Here is a 15529-nt window from a genome sequence, read left to right as displayed (position 1 = left end):
CATGTCCCCCCTGTGAATCTTGAACGTCCTGATCAGGCGGATGAAGTGGGAGCTGTTTAAACAGCTGTCACAACCTTTCACTACCCTTTCCCTCCCCATGAAGGTGTGTGAAAGGGTTCCAGCTTATGCAAAGCCCCAGGGCCAGCTGGACTGACAGACTGTGTTACTGGCTGGGCTGAGGACAGAAGCTACTCTGTCTTTTTCTTTTGGACCTGTGTCTTTAGAGCAGAGTGGTTCTCCTTGGAGAGGGCTGGGAAATTGTTTTCCAAGCAAATGCCTGGAAAACGTACGTAGGGCTTGGCTATGGACCCTTTCTGCTCATCCACTCACAGAACTTTATGCTGCTTGGCAGCTGACTGGAAATTTTCAGGGGCCCCTGTGACACTCCAGTGGAGTCCTTCTTTGCCACCCCAAGAAGATCCCTGGGCTGGAATTTTTGTGATGTAGCAAATTTGAGAAAACATAGGGATTCAAGAAGTGCATAGATCCAGGATCGTCTTTCCTGTGGGGCCAACAAGATATCCAAGTGGAAAACCCATAAACAAGACATGGGAGCAATGGCTCGGCCCCACTTGTGCTTTACAACAAGTGATCTATAGAGATGTACTTGCTTACATTATTGAGGATAAGATATATTCATCTTGACCTGCAGTCATGATGCAGGTGTACACTGCATTGTGTTAATATAACCAATGTTTGATTTAACATCAGGTGATGTGCTTTAGTTTCTGCTTTATTTCTGATAAGAAAGTAGTGAAGAGGCAAAACCCACATGGCTGTCTCTCTATAAGCAGAAATACTATTATTCTTTGTTGTCTCTGTGAATCATACAGATGGGGTGTTCCATGCATGCATAAAACCTCATCTGAACATTCCAGAGCTTCTGCATGATACAAGAAAGCTGTTAGTAGAGGCCTCCCCCCCCATTAGTTATATCTTGGCACCCAACAGCCTCCCCTCAGTTCGTTTCAGCTGCCGCTTAGTGAACTTTGTAGTTTACCTGAGCTTTTCATTTTTCCAGACTTACCACCATCTTGGATGCTATCAGGCCGAGAACTTTCTGAACTACCTTGGCTCACAGTCACTCCTTTTCTCCTTATCCTCATTTTACTGTGAGTTTTACCTTTAAAAAGATGAATAGCTGTTACTAGTTCCTCCTCTCCCCTCAAGGTTTCAGACTGTTATCTGCAGCCTTGCCTGACTTCGATGGCACCTGCAAGTCCATTTAAGAAGTGTATCGTCTGTTGAAATAAGATGCCTCTCTTCTATGGCCACTCTTAAGTGCTTCTACTCTCTGGGTGAGACACATCGCACCCATTCCTGTCCTCATTGTCGAAGCGTCACAAAAGCTACCCTCAGAAATTGTCAATTCAGACTCAAGTTATGCCTCTGAGAGAAGTCTTTACAAGCTGTGGTCACTGTCCCTTCTCAGCTACAGTTAACACCAATCTGTTCCATTTGTAAGTTGGTTTCTAAAGCCAGCATTATGGTTAAAATCCCAGCAGATGCTGCTAAACAGCCATCCACCAACCAGAGACCAAGGGAAATCCACTCTCCACCCTCAGATATGGCCGCTTGAGTGTTGCCTCTGGCCTTGACCTCAAAGCCATTGGTATTGAAGAAGTATAAGTCTGCTTTGGAGTCCATGCATCCATTAGCCAAAAAATCTAAACCCAAATAGAAATCTAAGCAGACCAAGGACAATAACCATCCAGGTCTCTGTCATCTCCAAGGCCCATAGAAAAAGACTTGGAGGAGCTTGTTTAGCTTAGTTTGATGTCCGAGGTTGAATCTGCGGATCGACAGCCCTTCTGTCTGGCTCACTCACATTACCCAGGATGGAAAAAACAAATGACAGTTCTCATCAAATGACTACTAGTGCTCCTCCCTAACTCATCCCAGCAGTCTGAGTGTTCTTCACTCATAAGATGTCTCCTTGTCAAAGCAACCATCTCCAAATTCAGTAATTACAGAGGTAGCTCAGTCTCGACCTGACCAGTCACAGGTGCTCACACCACCAAACTGAGACCGTTGTAGTATGGACACCATGTTAGGATACATCAGGAGGATGTATACGCATTGCTAACTACCAAAGTGCAATGGGGGCCTAGCAGAGGTTTCTCTGGGACAAGATGTATTCCCTCATTAACTTGATCCCAAAAGACAAACAAACAACCAATCCCTACTTGCACAATCTTTCTAGCATGTAGCCATGATCCTGGCAAAGCAAGAAATGCTGTCTGCAAGACAAGCAGTTGATGCCATGCCCAATTCTAAGTCTACAACTACAGTGGACCCTTGACTTACATACGGCTTGACTTACAGACTTTTTGAGTTACAGACTTCTCTGGCTGCAAAATTTAGGTTTGACTTGCAGACTGAGATTTGACTTACAGACCAGAAAAAAACCCAAAATGGAACAAAAACAGCCTGTTACGGGATTAATCGGTTTTCAATGCACTGTAGGTCAATGGAGACTTGACCTACAGACTTTTTGACTTGAGAACCGCCTTCCAATGCGGATTAAGTTCTCAAGTCAAGACCCCACTGTATAGCATTTTGATGCTTTGCATGGTTGAGAACAACAGGACTTTCTGAAGATGGACCCTCTAGAATCGAAGACCTCCCGTTCAACGGGGAAGACCTGTTTAATAAAGAGACTGAAAACATCATGGAGGATATTCAAAAGAAAAGAAACACTTTAAAGTGTATAGGGGTCTTACCATCAGAGGTCCTACCATCCAAAATGGAAAAGGCCCTTAGGTCATTCCTGTTCTAGATACTTCATGGATCAACAAAAATTTACCTTGTCAACCACTGACAATCAGCCGCAGAGAGCAAAATACAGGTCCTCCACATCCACTAAATGCCACCACAGAAAACCAAAGAAGCAGGCTTGACCATTTTCCAACTGAGATTGCCTCTTCTGCATCTGTTGCCCTACCTCCCTCAATCTTCTCCTTACCTTCGCATGTGGTGCACTATCACTTTGAACAATTGAGTTCTCTCTATCACAGAGTTTGGATTCTGGATAGAATTCATCACACTCCCCCCTTATGGGAATTTTTAAAATGACTGCATCATCACCAGTTCTATGAAACTAGATAACTTTGTTTACTAAGCAAGAATGCAATCCAACCTGTCCCCGAAGATCAGATTCCTGTGGGGTTCTACTCACTTTACTATCTCAAAATGAGGTGGCCTTCAGTTATTCTGGACTCTATCTTTCCCCTCCTTTGAAAACATGATTGTCTTGCAGTTACCAGCCTAAAAGATGCTTATTTTCACTACTTGTTCCTCTGTTTTCTTGGACAATCAAGCCTACAATTTTTTTTAAAAAAAAACAACCTTCGTTTTGGTCTTTCAACTGTGCTACATGTTTTCACCAAGTGTAATGACACTGGTGGCAGCCTACCTGACACTTCAGGGGATCTCAGTGTTCCTGTACATCAATGAATGGCTAATTGTCACTCAGGCCAACGCAGAACAAGATTACAGAGGGATCTCAAGAGTCAAGTTCAGCATGAATTCAGACAAATCCGCCCTAAGTCCATCTCAAATGATTAGATACATCAGAGCAGTGCTGAACTCCATGTCCGCCAGGACTTGCCTCCCAGAAGATAGGTTTTTGAAGTTGGCCCAGCTTCTAGAGCACTTTAGACTGTGAGCCAAGGTAGTTCAGAAAGTTCTCGGCTTGATAGCATCCAAGATGGTGGTAGTCACCCGTGCCTGCTTCATAATGAGATAATTGCAGGCATGGTATCTGGCCCTCTTCGACATTCAGTTGGACAGGAACTCAAAACTACTCATCACAACTCTTTCTCACTGCAGTACATGTGCTCTCGAGGACAACAGCCTTGAGGACGACCTCAGTCGCAGATTATCTCATGTTCTCAAATGAGAGTTGGATAGTCACATTTTCAATGCCGTGCACAATCTCTGGGGCATGCCATTTGTTGACTTGTTTGCAACACAGCAAAACAAGAAATGTCTTCTATGTTGCTCCAGAGCTGGCCAAGGGACAGCTTCATTGGGAGATGCTTTGGTCGCCAAATGGCTCAGGTCTCTGCTCTACCTTTTTTCCACCCATACTGTTGCTCCACAGAGTAAGGCAAGGCAGGGCAGACATCATTTTAATCTCCCCATGGTGGCTCCTGTAGACCTTGTGCACTCTCGTCTGTCGTATTCCTACACACCTTGTGCATTGTGGGAAAAGAGGCAGCCTTGTGTGGTCATGTAATTATGATTAACATGTTGCTGTTATGAGCTGGTGGAGCTCTCTGCCACTAGGATTATGTAGCGGATAAACTAACATTGAACAAAGAACTTGAACAAATTCATGGAAAAATGGAAGTGCCAACAGGGCACACAGTGCAATGCTTTTAATGTCTCTTTAATCAAAATCCAAAGAAACAAAACAAGACAAAACAAAAACAAACCACTTCAAACAGAAGTGACTGGTGTTTTCAAACAATTCAAAAACTCAAATAAGTACTTCCTATTTGTATGCAGGGCACTTCTTTAACACGCGCACTTTCTAAACCTGGTAAGCATCACAGCCGAACCTATTTTTATTTGCTAATCACTCTTTTTTAAACATAAATGTGTTGGCTGCTTTAAAATAGAAATAGGTGGCCTCCATCTTGCTCACATCAAGCTGAGAAATGTTAGAAGCTTTAAAAAAAGAGAGAGAATGAAATTTACCTCTTGGCAGCCCATGAGGTGTTAATTGGCTCGCAAGCTGAATATGGGAGTGAACTGGGGTGTGTGTGTTCCATTGCTTCCCATTTCATTCCCCTCATTGTGAGCTGAAGGTACAACTGAAATCCCTAGAGAAAAGCAAGATGAAAGGGACATGGTTCGTTCAGATAGTCACAGTATCTTCCAGTTGTGTTCTCCTTTTACCCAAAATCAGAGGGACAGGGGAGAAAATGTCTAAATCCTAGACTAGCTCTGGAACAGAACCAGATCCCTTTGAATCCCTGGTGTCAAATAATGTCTCTTGTTTCCTGTTTGCTAGTGGTTGTTACCATAGCACACCCAAACATTATTTAGAAGCCATGAGTAGAGGAAGATTTTTTTTCTCAGGTTCTGTCTGGAGACCAAACTTTCTATATTACATTTGGGTTTAATTTTAATTTTCTCATCAGTCCTAGAACAAGTGTTCATGTGTTTTCAATACAGACATGCTTCCTTTTCCTGGAACAGTTCACCTTGGTTTATTGTGCTTCTTATTCTCAGTACGTATATATATATATTAAAGTGCATTTATGTGGTTATGTCATATGTGATTCACACCACCTCATAAGTTGGAACTTGTCAGGAAAGCATGTGTTGGGGTGGAACTGTGAAAAGACTGTGAGGTAATAGGTCTGTGGGTCTGTAGCGGAGTTTGCATTAGCTTCTGATAGAAGAAAAAAAAAAGGAAAGAAAAAAAAGGAAGGAATAAGAAAAAGCAGAGTACTGCTTATATGTATATTGCCCCATAGTGCTTAAAGCACTCTCTGAGTGGTTTACAATTTAATTATGCAGGCTACACATTGCCACCCCCACCCCCCACCCCCCGGGTACTTATTTATTTATTTATTTATTTATTTATTTGATTTATACCCCGCCTATCTGGTCCAAACGGACCACTCTAGGCGGCTAACAACCATAAAGATAATATAAACAACGGAGACAGACAATTCTAAAAAAGAAGGCACTACATTAAATCATATAATACACAAAACAAAAAACAAAGCAAAAAAGAGGGGGGTCAAGAGGAGTATGATGGAAAGGCCTGCCGGAACAACCAAGTCTTCAATTGCTTCTTGAAGACACCCAGCGAGGGAGACCTGCGGATCACAGGAGGTAAGTTGTTCCAGAGGCGAGGAGCCACCGCCGAGAAGGCCCGATTTCTTGTCTTCTCCTTCCGGGCCTCCCTCGGCGTTAGGCTCCTCAACCTCACCTCCTGGCTCGCGCGGGTGACACGGGTAGATCTTGGCAGGAGAAGGCGTTCCGCCAAGTATCGAGGCCCTAAACCGTTTAGGGCTTTATACGTGAGCATCAACACTTTGAAGTCGATGCGGAAACGGATGGGCAGCCAATGCAAGGCGGCCAGAGTGGGTGAAATATGTTGGTATTTTTTCACACCACTAATTAATCTGGCCGCCGCATTCTGCACCACCTGTAGTTTCCGCAGCAACCCCAAAGGTAGCCCCACGTAGAGCGCATTACAGTGGTCTAATCTGGAGATTACGAGCGCATGTACCAAGGTAGTGAGCGCCCCCACATCAAGGTAGGGTCGCAGCTTAATTTACTGACCTTGGAAGAATGAGTGAACCTTGAGCCTGGCTACCTGGGATTGAACCCAGCTTGTGAACAGAGTTTTGGCTGCAGTATTGCAGTTGAACCACTGTGCCACAAAGCTCTAGAAGCTGGCAGATCAAACAAAGAAAGTTGTTGGTTACCTTGAGGGCAGACGTATGTGCTGAACAGGGAAAAACATCAATAAAAATGCTCTGGTAGTAGGCAGTTGTCAAAGGGGGCCACCATAAGATATCTGTCTACACCAGACGAGCCATGTAAGATCTTTTGCTTTTTGTTGTTGTTGTTACAGAAAAGGTTTGAGAAATAACCAGGAAGTGGAATGCAGTAGCACAGCCAGAATGAGGTGTGGGTTTCAGCTTTGCCCTTTGGGTAAAATAGCGGTCACTTTCGAACATGAGGTTTAAGTCATCACTCCTTTGATCCCACCTCATGATATTTGCTTAGGGAGGAGAGAAACGGGAGAAGAAACATTCGTAATGCAGATGGGATAATACTAAAGTTTTATAATCATTCTGCATGCCTGATTGAATCTCCTGAGTGAAAATGGCTTGAGTTGCAAGCCATTTGGATGAGCAGAAACAGCCAACACGATGGTCTTTCCCCAGTGTGATGGCTGAGGCAGGCGCTGGACTTTGCCAGGGTACCTGGAGGTCTTTATAAGATGCCCAGTTTCTGCCTTCTCCAACCTTCTGCATCTCTCTGTGATGAGGCTTTTGGTCCTGGACTTTATTTCCTGGCTTTCCAGCAACTTCCTATTCACAGTTTATATTATAATCACAGATACTGGGGCGAAACAGCCAACCAACCCTGGGCTGTACTCCAACGCAGTGCCTAGACATTATTAATTATGCTCTGCACTCTGCACTGCCAAGATTCTCCATGAGACACTCCTGGCCAGTGAAGTGGTTTCTTGTAGCCATTCCAGCCTAATCACATTGCTGTGTCATGGTGCCAGCCAATCAGAAAGAGCTTTGTCTGTGCTGGCCATTGGTCGGGAGCAGCATGTCCTGGGGCAGGACCTAGGTTCGGTTGGTTGGTGTTCCAGATGCTTTTGAATGCTAAATCCCACCCTGGCTGTATCCAGAGTAGCCAATAGCAAGATCTGAGGAGAGTAGCCATTCATCAACCTCTGGAGTACAGAAGGTTCCCCACCACTGCTTTAGGGTAGAACCACTAATGAGTTAAACCTGAGATGGAAATTGAGACCTCTGGGTCTTGAAGCTTGGCAGCATCTGAAACCATGCAATTCTACATAGTTTGTGTTCCACAAGGGCTCTGTATTGAGACCTTGTCTTGACATAAGTTGGCCAATATAGTTGTGGAGTTATAGAAGCACTCTAAGGAGATCCAAGTGGGATATCATGGGAGGCTGAAGTGAGAGCTTGTTCTCCCAGGATGCAAATGTGTGAAATAGAAAGGCCAGAGCAGTAGCCCTGGAAACAACTAGGGCCTTTGGCCTTCTGGCTAATCAGCCGCGTCCAACCTCAAATTCCATGACGCCACTGCCAGGAACAGCAGCTGAACTAGACGTTTGCTGCTGGTTTTAGCATCAGACTGTATTTTCATAATACAATAGAGAGAGACTCCTGGGGAGAAGCCTTTCATTCTGTGGAGCTCACATGTGCTGTTCCATTGAGACTATCCCATTCCACCACCAACTTCTTTGATTGTTCTCCACTCACCCCATACAAATGTCTCCTTTTGAAGGAGAAGAATGTTTTGAATCTTCATAATCCTTTTGCAATGTGAGTGGCGTGCCTAAATGATATCACTTAATATTCGTAGGGTGCTTCATCCCATGTGTTACCTCAGTAATCTGTACAGGAAGGGAAGTGACTACTGTATTACATGAAAGCCAGACTGGTGGAGTGAAAAGGCATGTATTGTGACCTTTGCTTGCTGGTGGACTTTCCAGTAAGTTGCTTAGAGATGTACATTCTAACTTATTCCATTTCATGCACAAAACCCAGGAGCTTTCCCCCTGAATATCTCACCTGCAAAATGGCAAGGCATTTCCTCATGCTCTCTGTAACAGTTCTCACATTTAAAGGAATAATTTCCATGCAAATAGCTGCTGCCTTGTTGTATGGACCTTAAAAGTCAGATGGATCAATCAGTCTGTCCCTCTGGACTTGCTGTGCATGCTTTAATTCACAAATGAAAAAGGCAGCAGTTCTGTGAAGAGACACGTTGCACAAAACCCTTCACTAGTCATCATCTCCCACTGTGAGAGTCACAGAGACTAGCAATTTTGCAACAAGGCATCTCAATGTGTAGACACAGTCTGTCTCCTGGAGAACAAGTAATTTTCCCCATGTTCTTCGAATTCCTCTATGCATGATCCGCTTCACAGGATTGTGAAGATTATGACTGAGAAATGGCCTCATTTGCGCTAGTTTGGAGGAAGAGCAACATAAAAGTGTGGTGCTTCTCTCTTTCTTCCTTTTGACATCTCTCTTTCCCCCACCCCACCCCACTTCCTGGCAGAAAAGATGCTGGGGTTGAGGGGAAAGAGTCTTGACAAGTTGCCTATTGAGTTTATGGCTGAGGTGAAATTTGATCCCTGAACGTCCAGCTCACGCTTATGGCCTCTGCTGGCTTCTTTGCTTTGACCCCCTCTTCCACAGCTTCACCAAGTCATGCACAGTGTCCCACTGTTCTCAAGAGTAGCCTGTGCACCTGGTGGTCCATCCTCTGAACTACCACATTGATAGGTGTATCAATGATGTGTCTCCAGAGCCTCTCTCTGGATGGACATTGTTTTGTGAATGGTGAAAAGGGAGGCATTTCACCCTAAACCCAAAGTCAGTCATGATTAAGCATTAGGATTGTCAACCAAGCTATTGTTTGGTTATGGAGGGATTCAGCGTAGCATACATTACTGTATCTCCTTTAAAGTAAGTGCCTAAGCTCTGTTTCAAGGTAGCTGAGACTGATGTACAAGGAATGGGTGTAGGGTCTTGTGTAGGGCCATAAAACACTGGCATCAACCTGCATTGTCTTTTGATGGGAGGTTGATAATATTCAAAAATTGCCTTTCTCAAAGGGATGGATTCAGGCTGGGGTGATGGTGCAGATGGGCAGGCATACAGTCACCTCATTGGAAAGCTAGCAAGATTTACCTAAGAGCTGTATCTCCCAGAGTTTATAGACGATTATAGCATTTGATCTCAAGCTTCTTCCTTATTTATAAGAAGGCCTTAATTCAGAGGCAGAGAGGTTTTGGCCACTTAGTTATTTTGGACTGCAGTTCCTACAATCCCTTGCTGAGCTGGGCTGGGCTTCTGGGAACAAAAGGACCCAAAATCTGAAGGGCTAGAGGTTCTCCATCACTACCTTAAATATGGCAGACCCATATTCACTAACCACGATGCTTGTCTCTTTCTTCCTCTCCACTTTTTCTTGCCAGATGGACCCGGTGCAGAAAGCGGTGATCAATCACACCTTTGGGGTCCCCGTAGCCAAGGCCAAGCGCCCCATCATCTCTTGCAACGTCTGCCAGATCCGCTTCAATTCGGAGGTTAGTCTTTTTGAGGAGGCAGTGATGTCAGACTTTGAAGTTTGATATCTCAAACCTCTGCACTTTTGTTTTTCCCCTGCTCTGCTGCAAAGGAGGTCCTGGGAGGGTGGTGGTCATGAACATGTGGCGAGCATGAGAGGTGTAAACTTGGAGAATTCATGCAAAGATGGAGATTTCATGGATTTATGCTGCTGCTTCTTCAGTCTGTGTGCCTCTTACATGAAACAGATCTAGCATAGCCACAAAACTCGGGGAAACAAAGTAAGTGTAAGAAACTGGGAAAGGTGGTGATCTCTGTAAGGACTGGTTTTGGAGTCATTCGTCTCTAAATCAAAAGATGCAGAGACCCAGGTTGGTCATTGTCCAACCTCCTTGCTTCAGATAAAATTTTGTACATCAGATTAATTTACATAATCCGGACCATAATAAACCACAGGTGGAACACAGAAACTGATGTAGCATGCCATATTATGAATTTGCCAATTACTGTAGAACAGTGTTTCCTGTTTTTCAACACACAGCTCCCTTTTATAACAGCCAAGTAACCTGTGGCCCCCTCCACTTGCGTGAAAAAGCATTTTTGATCGGGTAGACATACGTATCATGAGAAGACAAACTCTCCTAGCAAAGATAATAATGCTAGTCGCCTGTCCCAGCTCCCGCCAACCTAGCAGTTCGAAAGCATGCAAATGCGAGTAGATAAATAGGGACCACCTCGGTGGGAAGGTAAACAGCGTTCCGTGTCTAAATCACACTGGCCATGTGACCACGGAAAGATTGTCTTCGGACCAACGCTGGCTCTATGGCTTGAAGAGCGGGATGAGCGCCGCCCCCTAGAGTCGGACACGACTGGACAAAAATTGTCAAGGGGAACCTTTACCTTTTTAAAGAGGAAGACAGAACCAAAGATGGCTTGACTCAATAAAGAAACCACGGCCTTTGCAGCAGGGATTTTGACTATAGGAGTGAAGGTTTTTTGGGGGTTGGGGGAGCATTAATTCACAGCACGCACACACCCCGAAGTGGCAGCAATTTGACAGCACATAACACCGCTACCAAATATCTATGGCCTGATGGGGCAGGTCCTTTCCCCTCTCCTTGGCTGGGCTTGCAGTTTGGACTGCGCCTGGGAGCCATTTGCCCCCAGCTTTTCCTAGCTTCCTCTCCAGCCCAGTGGCGGTGAACTCACCAATATCACCTGCCCAGACGCAACTGAGGAGCTCAGTGTTTCCCAACCTGGGGGTCATAACCAACAAGAGAGTCGCAGGTTGCCCTATGTGTGTTGTGGCCTTTCTTAAATAATGTTGTCCTTGACCTTTTGGAGGCAGATATTAAAATTAGTGTGTATATGTATGTCTGAGAAACAGGCCCTTTGGGGAAGACAGAAGCCTCTACTTTCTGAGAAGGGACAATTTTACCACACTAAAAATGCCTTTTTATGCAAACAGAGTGGGGGCGGGGAGGGGGGGAGAGAAGGGACTGCAGTTTACTTGGCTATTATAAAAGGGGATTGTGACTTGAAAAAGGTTGGGGACCACTTTGTTAGCATCATCATAGGTATACAGAGAGAAACCCTTGGTTTGTTTAAGTCTGGTGATACCTCCACCCCCACAAAACAGTTTGCGACCCTGTTGGGGGTCATGACCCCTAAGCTGGGAATCTTTAATAGAGATGACGGCATGGGATAGCCTTATGTTAACTCACACCATGCATTTTGGAAGTCACTTAATAGACATCAAAATGAAGCAGGAGGAACAAAGAATAAACAAGTAAAATGGGGCTACTTGGATACAGAACAGATTTTCTGTGACTGTGGAGAAATTCAATCAGTGAAGCACTTATGTATGTGCAGTTTATGCCCCACCATGTGTACGAAAGAAAATCTAGCAAATGGCTGAGATAATGCTTTTGAAGTTTCCTGCTTCTGGTCAAAATACTTCAATTAGCTTAACATTCTAATATGTTTTTAATTTTATCTATATTTCATAAATGCCCATAATTTTAAATTGTAGAATGTTCTGATACAACTAAAGAAATAAAGTCTGTCTAGAGCAGTGGTTCCACACCTTGGGTAACCCAGATGTTCTTGGACTTCAACTCCCAGAACTCCATCCAGCACAGCTGGTGGTGAAGGCTTCTGGAAATTGCAGTTTAAGAACACTTGGGTTAGCCAAATTTGGGAACCACTGATCTTGAGTCATTCTGTCTTGGCTAGCAGAAACCCTCCAAGGGCGCAGGCAGAAATTGCTCCTATTACTGGAGAAATTTAATGCAGTTTCTAAGACATCGCCCATTCATTATGTGGGTCCATTGCCACTAACCTGTGGTCCTATGCAGGAAGCAGGAGAACAGTATTCTCCAGATTAGTGCCTTCCAGATGTGTGAGACTACAGCACCCATAATCCTTGACTATTGTCCATGTAAGACTGATGGGAATTGGAATCGAGCAACATCTATAGACCCCCCCAGGTCTTCCCCTGGTGCTGCACAATGCAGGGTTCATCATGATGTAATGGTGTGCCCTTCCCTTCCTCCAAGAGCCTCTTGGGAGCATACTTGATGAAACTCCACAGCTGTGGAATTCTCTCTCCCAGCACCTTCCTATAGAGCCAGAATTGGACAAATTTAAACAAGATTTGAAAATCTGTCTGTTCCACTTGGAGCCATAGGTGTTGGATATAGAGAGAGGTCAGCAACTGCTGTGTTTTAATTGAACTTTTTAGCCGGTTTTTAGCCATTGGTTCATTCTTTCTGATGGTTCCTAATTTTTTCAGAGTTTTATATTGATATATAGGTTTGTGTGTGTGTGTAATACTAAGGTTGTGTTTCAATGTTGTGTTGTATGTTTGTACATTATTGATTTTATTGGAATGCACTCTGGTGTAGAAAGCAATATAAATCTTATTGTTATTATTAACTCCATCACAGTGCATTTTCTTACATTGTATATTGTTGGAAAGAAAAATAGATACTGAACCGTAGCAGCTCAGTATTTCTTGTAATATCTAGTTCTATGCTAATTGTACTAGAAGGGATGAGAGACCATGTCAACAATCTGTGGCTCTGTGATGAATAATTCCATTAATTACCCCTTGAATGGCCTCTCTTATTTGACCCAGTGTCCATTTCTGTTCTTTGCTGGAATTGCGGGTGGGGAGAATTTCATTACAGACTCTCCTGCTCCCTCCCTCCCTCCCTGTCTTACTTGACTAAAAAAACGATATTGTCCTGTTGTTTTTATAAAAAACAATCCTATGCTGCTATTTTTTTTTCAAGAAAATCAGGAGAGGAAGTCAGTAACTAAAACCTTCCCCCTCCTGAAGAGAAAAGGCAATTAAGAGAGGCAATTCAAGGGACAATTAAGAGGCTATTTATCGCTAATCTCCCAGCTGCAATCAACAGGAAGCAATAAAATGGACAGGAGATGCAAGTGGGGAACTTTTCAATAAAGACAAAATTGGAAAGCCTTAATAATGCTTGGCTTAGCTGTACTGGACAGGCTGGCTATGCATCTGTATTTTATCTCCCCCAAATCATGGCAGGTAGAGAGTGCAGGGGAACCTGTAAGAATTTCAGCACACCGGACTGCAACATAATGTGCATAACAACATAATGTGAAAAAATCAGGAAAATGACATAATGTGGATGTTCCATAAAATGTGATTGAACAAAAGATGCCGATTTGAGTAAAAGGGTGAGAGTATGCATAGATATTTGAATGGCCTCCTGAAGAAATCTCAAAGTATGTTTCTGGCTTGAGTTTCTAACATACTCCAGAAATGCTATGAACTTAAAACACAAACGTTCTTGTTTGTTTCAATCAACTAGCAAAGGTTTCAGTCAACCAGCAGGTTTAAGACTACCGTATATAGTTTGGGGCAAGAGGGGTAATTGGCTGAGGAGGGCTGCTGGTGCTGCTGCATGCTGAGTATTGGAGTTGCCAGAAGGGTGGTGTCAAAGGAAAGGCTAGCTGAAGGACAACCTGGAGGCCTAAAGCATAGTCCACTTAATGGCTTCTCTTGTGTTTTGCTCCCTTTACACAGAGCCAAGCTGAAGCACACTACAAGGGCAACCGCCACGCTCGGCGAGTAAAAGGAATTGAGGCAGCCAGGACGCGGCAGAAGGAATCGGGGACCCGTGAGGGAGACAAGCCGGCACCTGTGGGCAGCCCTTCCTCTAGCACTGGCGAGAGTGATTTTGATCGCGCAGGTATGGAGTGCCAGCCCATCTTGTTCTGATCTGCCCTAAGGGCTTCCCGAAGTGTGTGAGCATATGTGTGCCGGCCGGCTCAGGAGATTTGGCTATCTGAAGGAAAGAGTAAGATGGCTCCCCTCTCCTCTTCCTCTATACGGAAATTACATGGACTCCCCTGGAATCTGTATCAACATTGCCAATGGGGCAGCAGCATCTTCAGTTACATTGGAGAGCTGTAAGCTAATTAAGGGGATCAGGAGAAGCTGTTTTGGACACACAGCTGTCTTCCTGCAAAGGAGAACTTCCTCAGGATGCACAAATGGACAACGGCCACTGGTATCCCAGACCCCCACTTCCACCGCTGTCAGCATCCTCCACCGAATATGGCTGCCTCACTATTGTGTACACTCTGTATTCCTTAATGAAATTAAACTCATGGTGTCTGGATTTACACTGGAGTTTAGCTCCAGAACTGGTTGCACAGACTCTAGAACCAATTGCCAGGCTAGGACAAGACACAGCCTTGCAATATGTGAAATAATATATTTAAAATAAAATAAAAGAATTGTGCCCCTGAAGATGGGCAGAAAGCATACCTCTTGCCACTGAGCCACTTCATCGTAGTCCAGCTACATAACTTCAGTGACTGAAGAAGGTGGCGTAAAAACATTATCAGTGGGAAAACATCTTGGTTTCCCCGTTGGCAGGAAAGGATTATTATCATTGCAGGAGAGTGCAGTGATGTTATTATGCAGCACAGCAGATCAGTACAGTATTCTGCAAGGCAATTCAAAAAATGGGGACAGCCTAAACAAAAATTATCGCTTTGAAAGTGGACCAACTTTGGTACAAATGTTGCAGGCAGTCAGCTCTTGCTCTGTGCCAAATTTGGGGGAATTTGGGCAAAGGGTATTCAAACTATGATTTTTTAAAAGTAAAAGTGTTTTAATCCCCTCCCCTGATGCAGAAACAAGTTACTTTAAATATCTCCAGATTTGTATATATGTTCTAATTCACTGTTGTTGAAAAAGAGTCATGATGATTGCTTTGTGTTTGGGTGAAAAGTGTTTGGGATTTTGGAAATGGCAGTTAGAACAAAAGAGTAACCTGTAGAGCATCTTGATTGCTGCCATTGGTGTTGTTAACATTCAGGCTGCCCTTTGCTATATAAACCTTGGCATCCTTTTTCCTTCTGGCAATGCAGGTATGATATTGTGCAGTGATACCGGGCCATTTCTTGGTGTTTTGAATCATGGATGCAGAAGCACAATATCCCGCATTCATAAACCGGAGGGTTTTTTTAAAAAAAAGAATTGAATTCTCTTGTTTCACAGGGAAGAGTTATGGTAACTGTCGATAATGCTGGCTAGAGTAAGACAGAACTATGGGGCCCTAGGCACTCCCTGCATTCTGCCTCAATTACAGGGTTCAATAAGACTTTAGCTCTATTCTGCATCAATTATAGGACTGAGGATGAAACCTTTGCACTGAAAGTGTGGCGGG

General features: G+C 44.1%; 1 protein-coding gene across 6 annotated transcripts in view; it reads left to right on the top strand.

The window, feature by feature from the left end:
• ZNF385A (zinc finger protein 385A) overlaps positions 1 to 15529 on the top strand; it is a 165560-nt gene that overhangs the window by 109126 nt on the left and 40905 nt on the right. For all 6 annotated transcript variants that reach the window (XM_072991137.2, XM_072991134.2, XM_072991133.2 and 3 more), the window contains 2 exons: positions 9722 to 9832; positions 13876 to 14041. In XM_072991137.2, the coding sequence (XP_072847238.2) occupies positions 9722 to 9832; positions 13876 to 14041 (277 nt within the window). The remainder of the gene's footprint in view (positions 1 to 9721; positions 9833 to 13875; positions 14042 to 15529) is intronic.

This window comes from Pogona vitticeps, chromosome 2 (genome assembly GCF_051106095.1).
Source record: "Pogona vitticeps strain Pit_001003342236 chromosome 2, PviZW2.1, whole genome shotgun sequence".
Lineage (NCBI taxonomy): Eukaryota > Metazoa > Chordata > Lepidosauria > Squamata > Agamidae > Pogona > Pogona vitticeps.
Note: the sequence above shows the minus strand (reverse complement) of the source record. Positions and strands in the feature narration are given on the sequence as shown.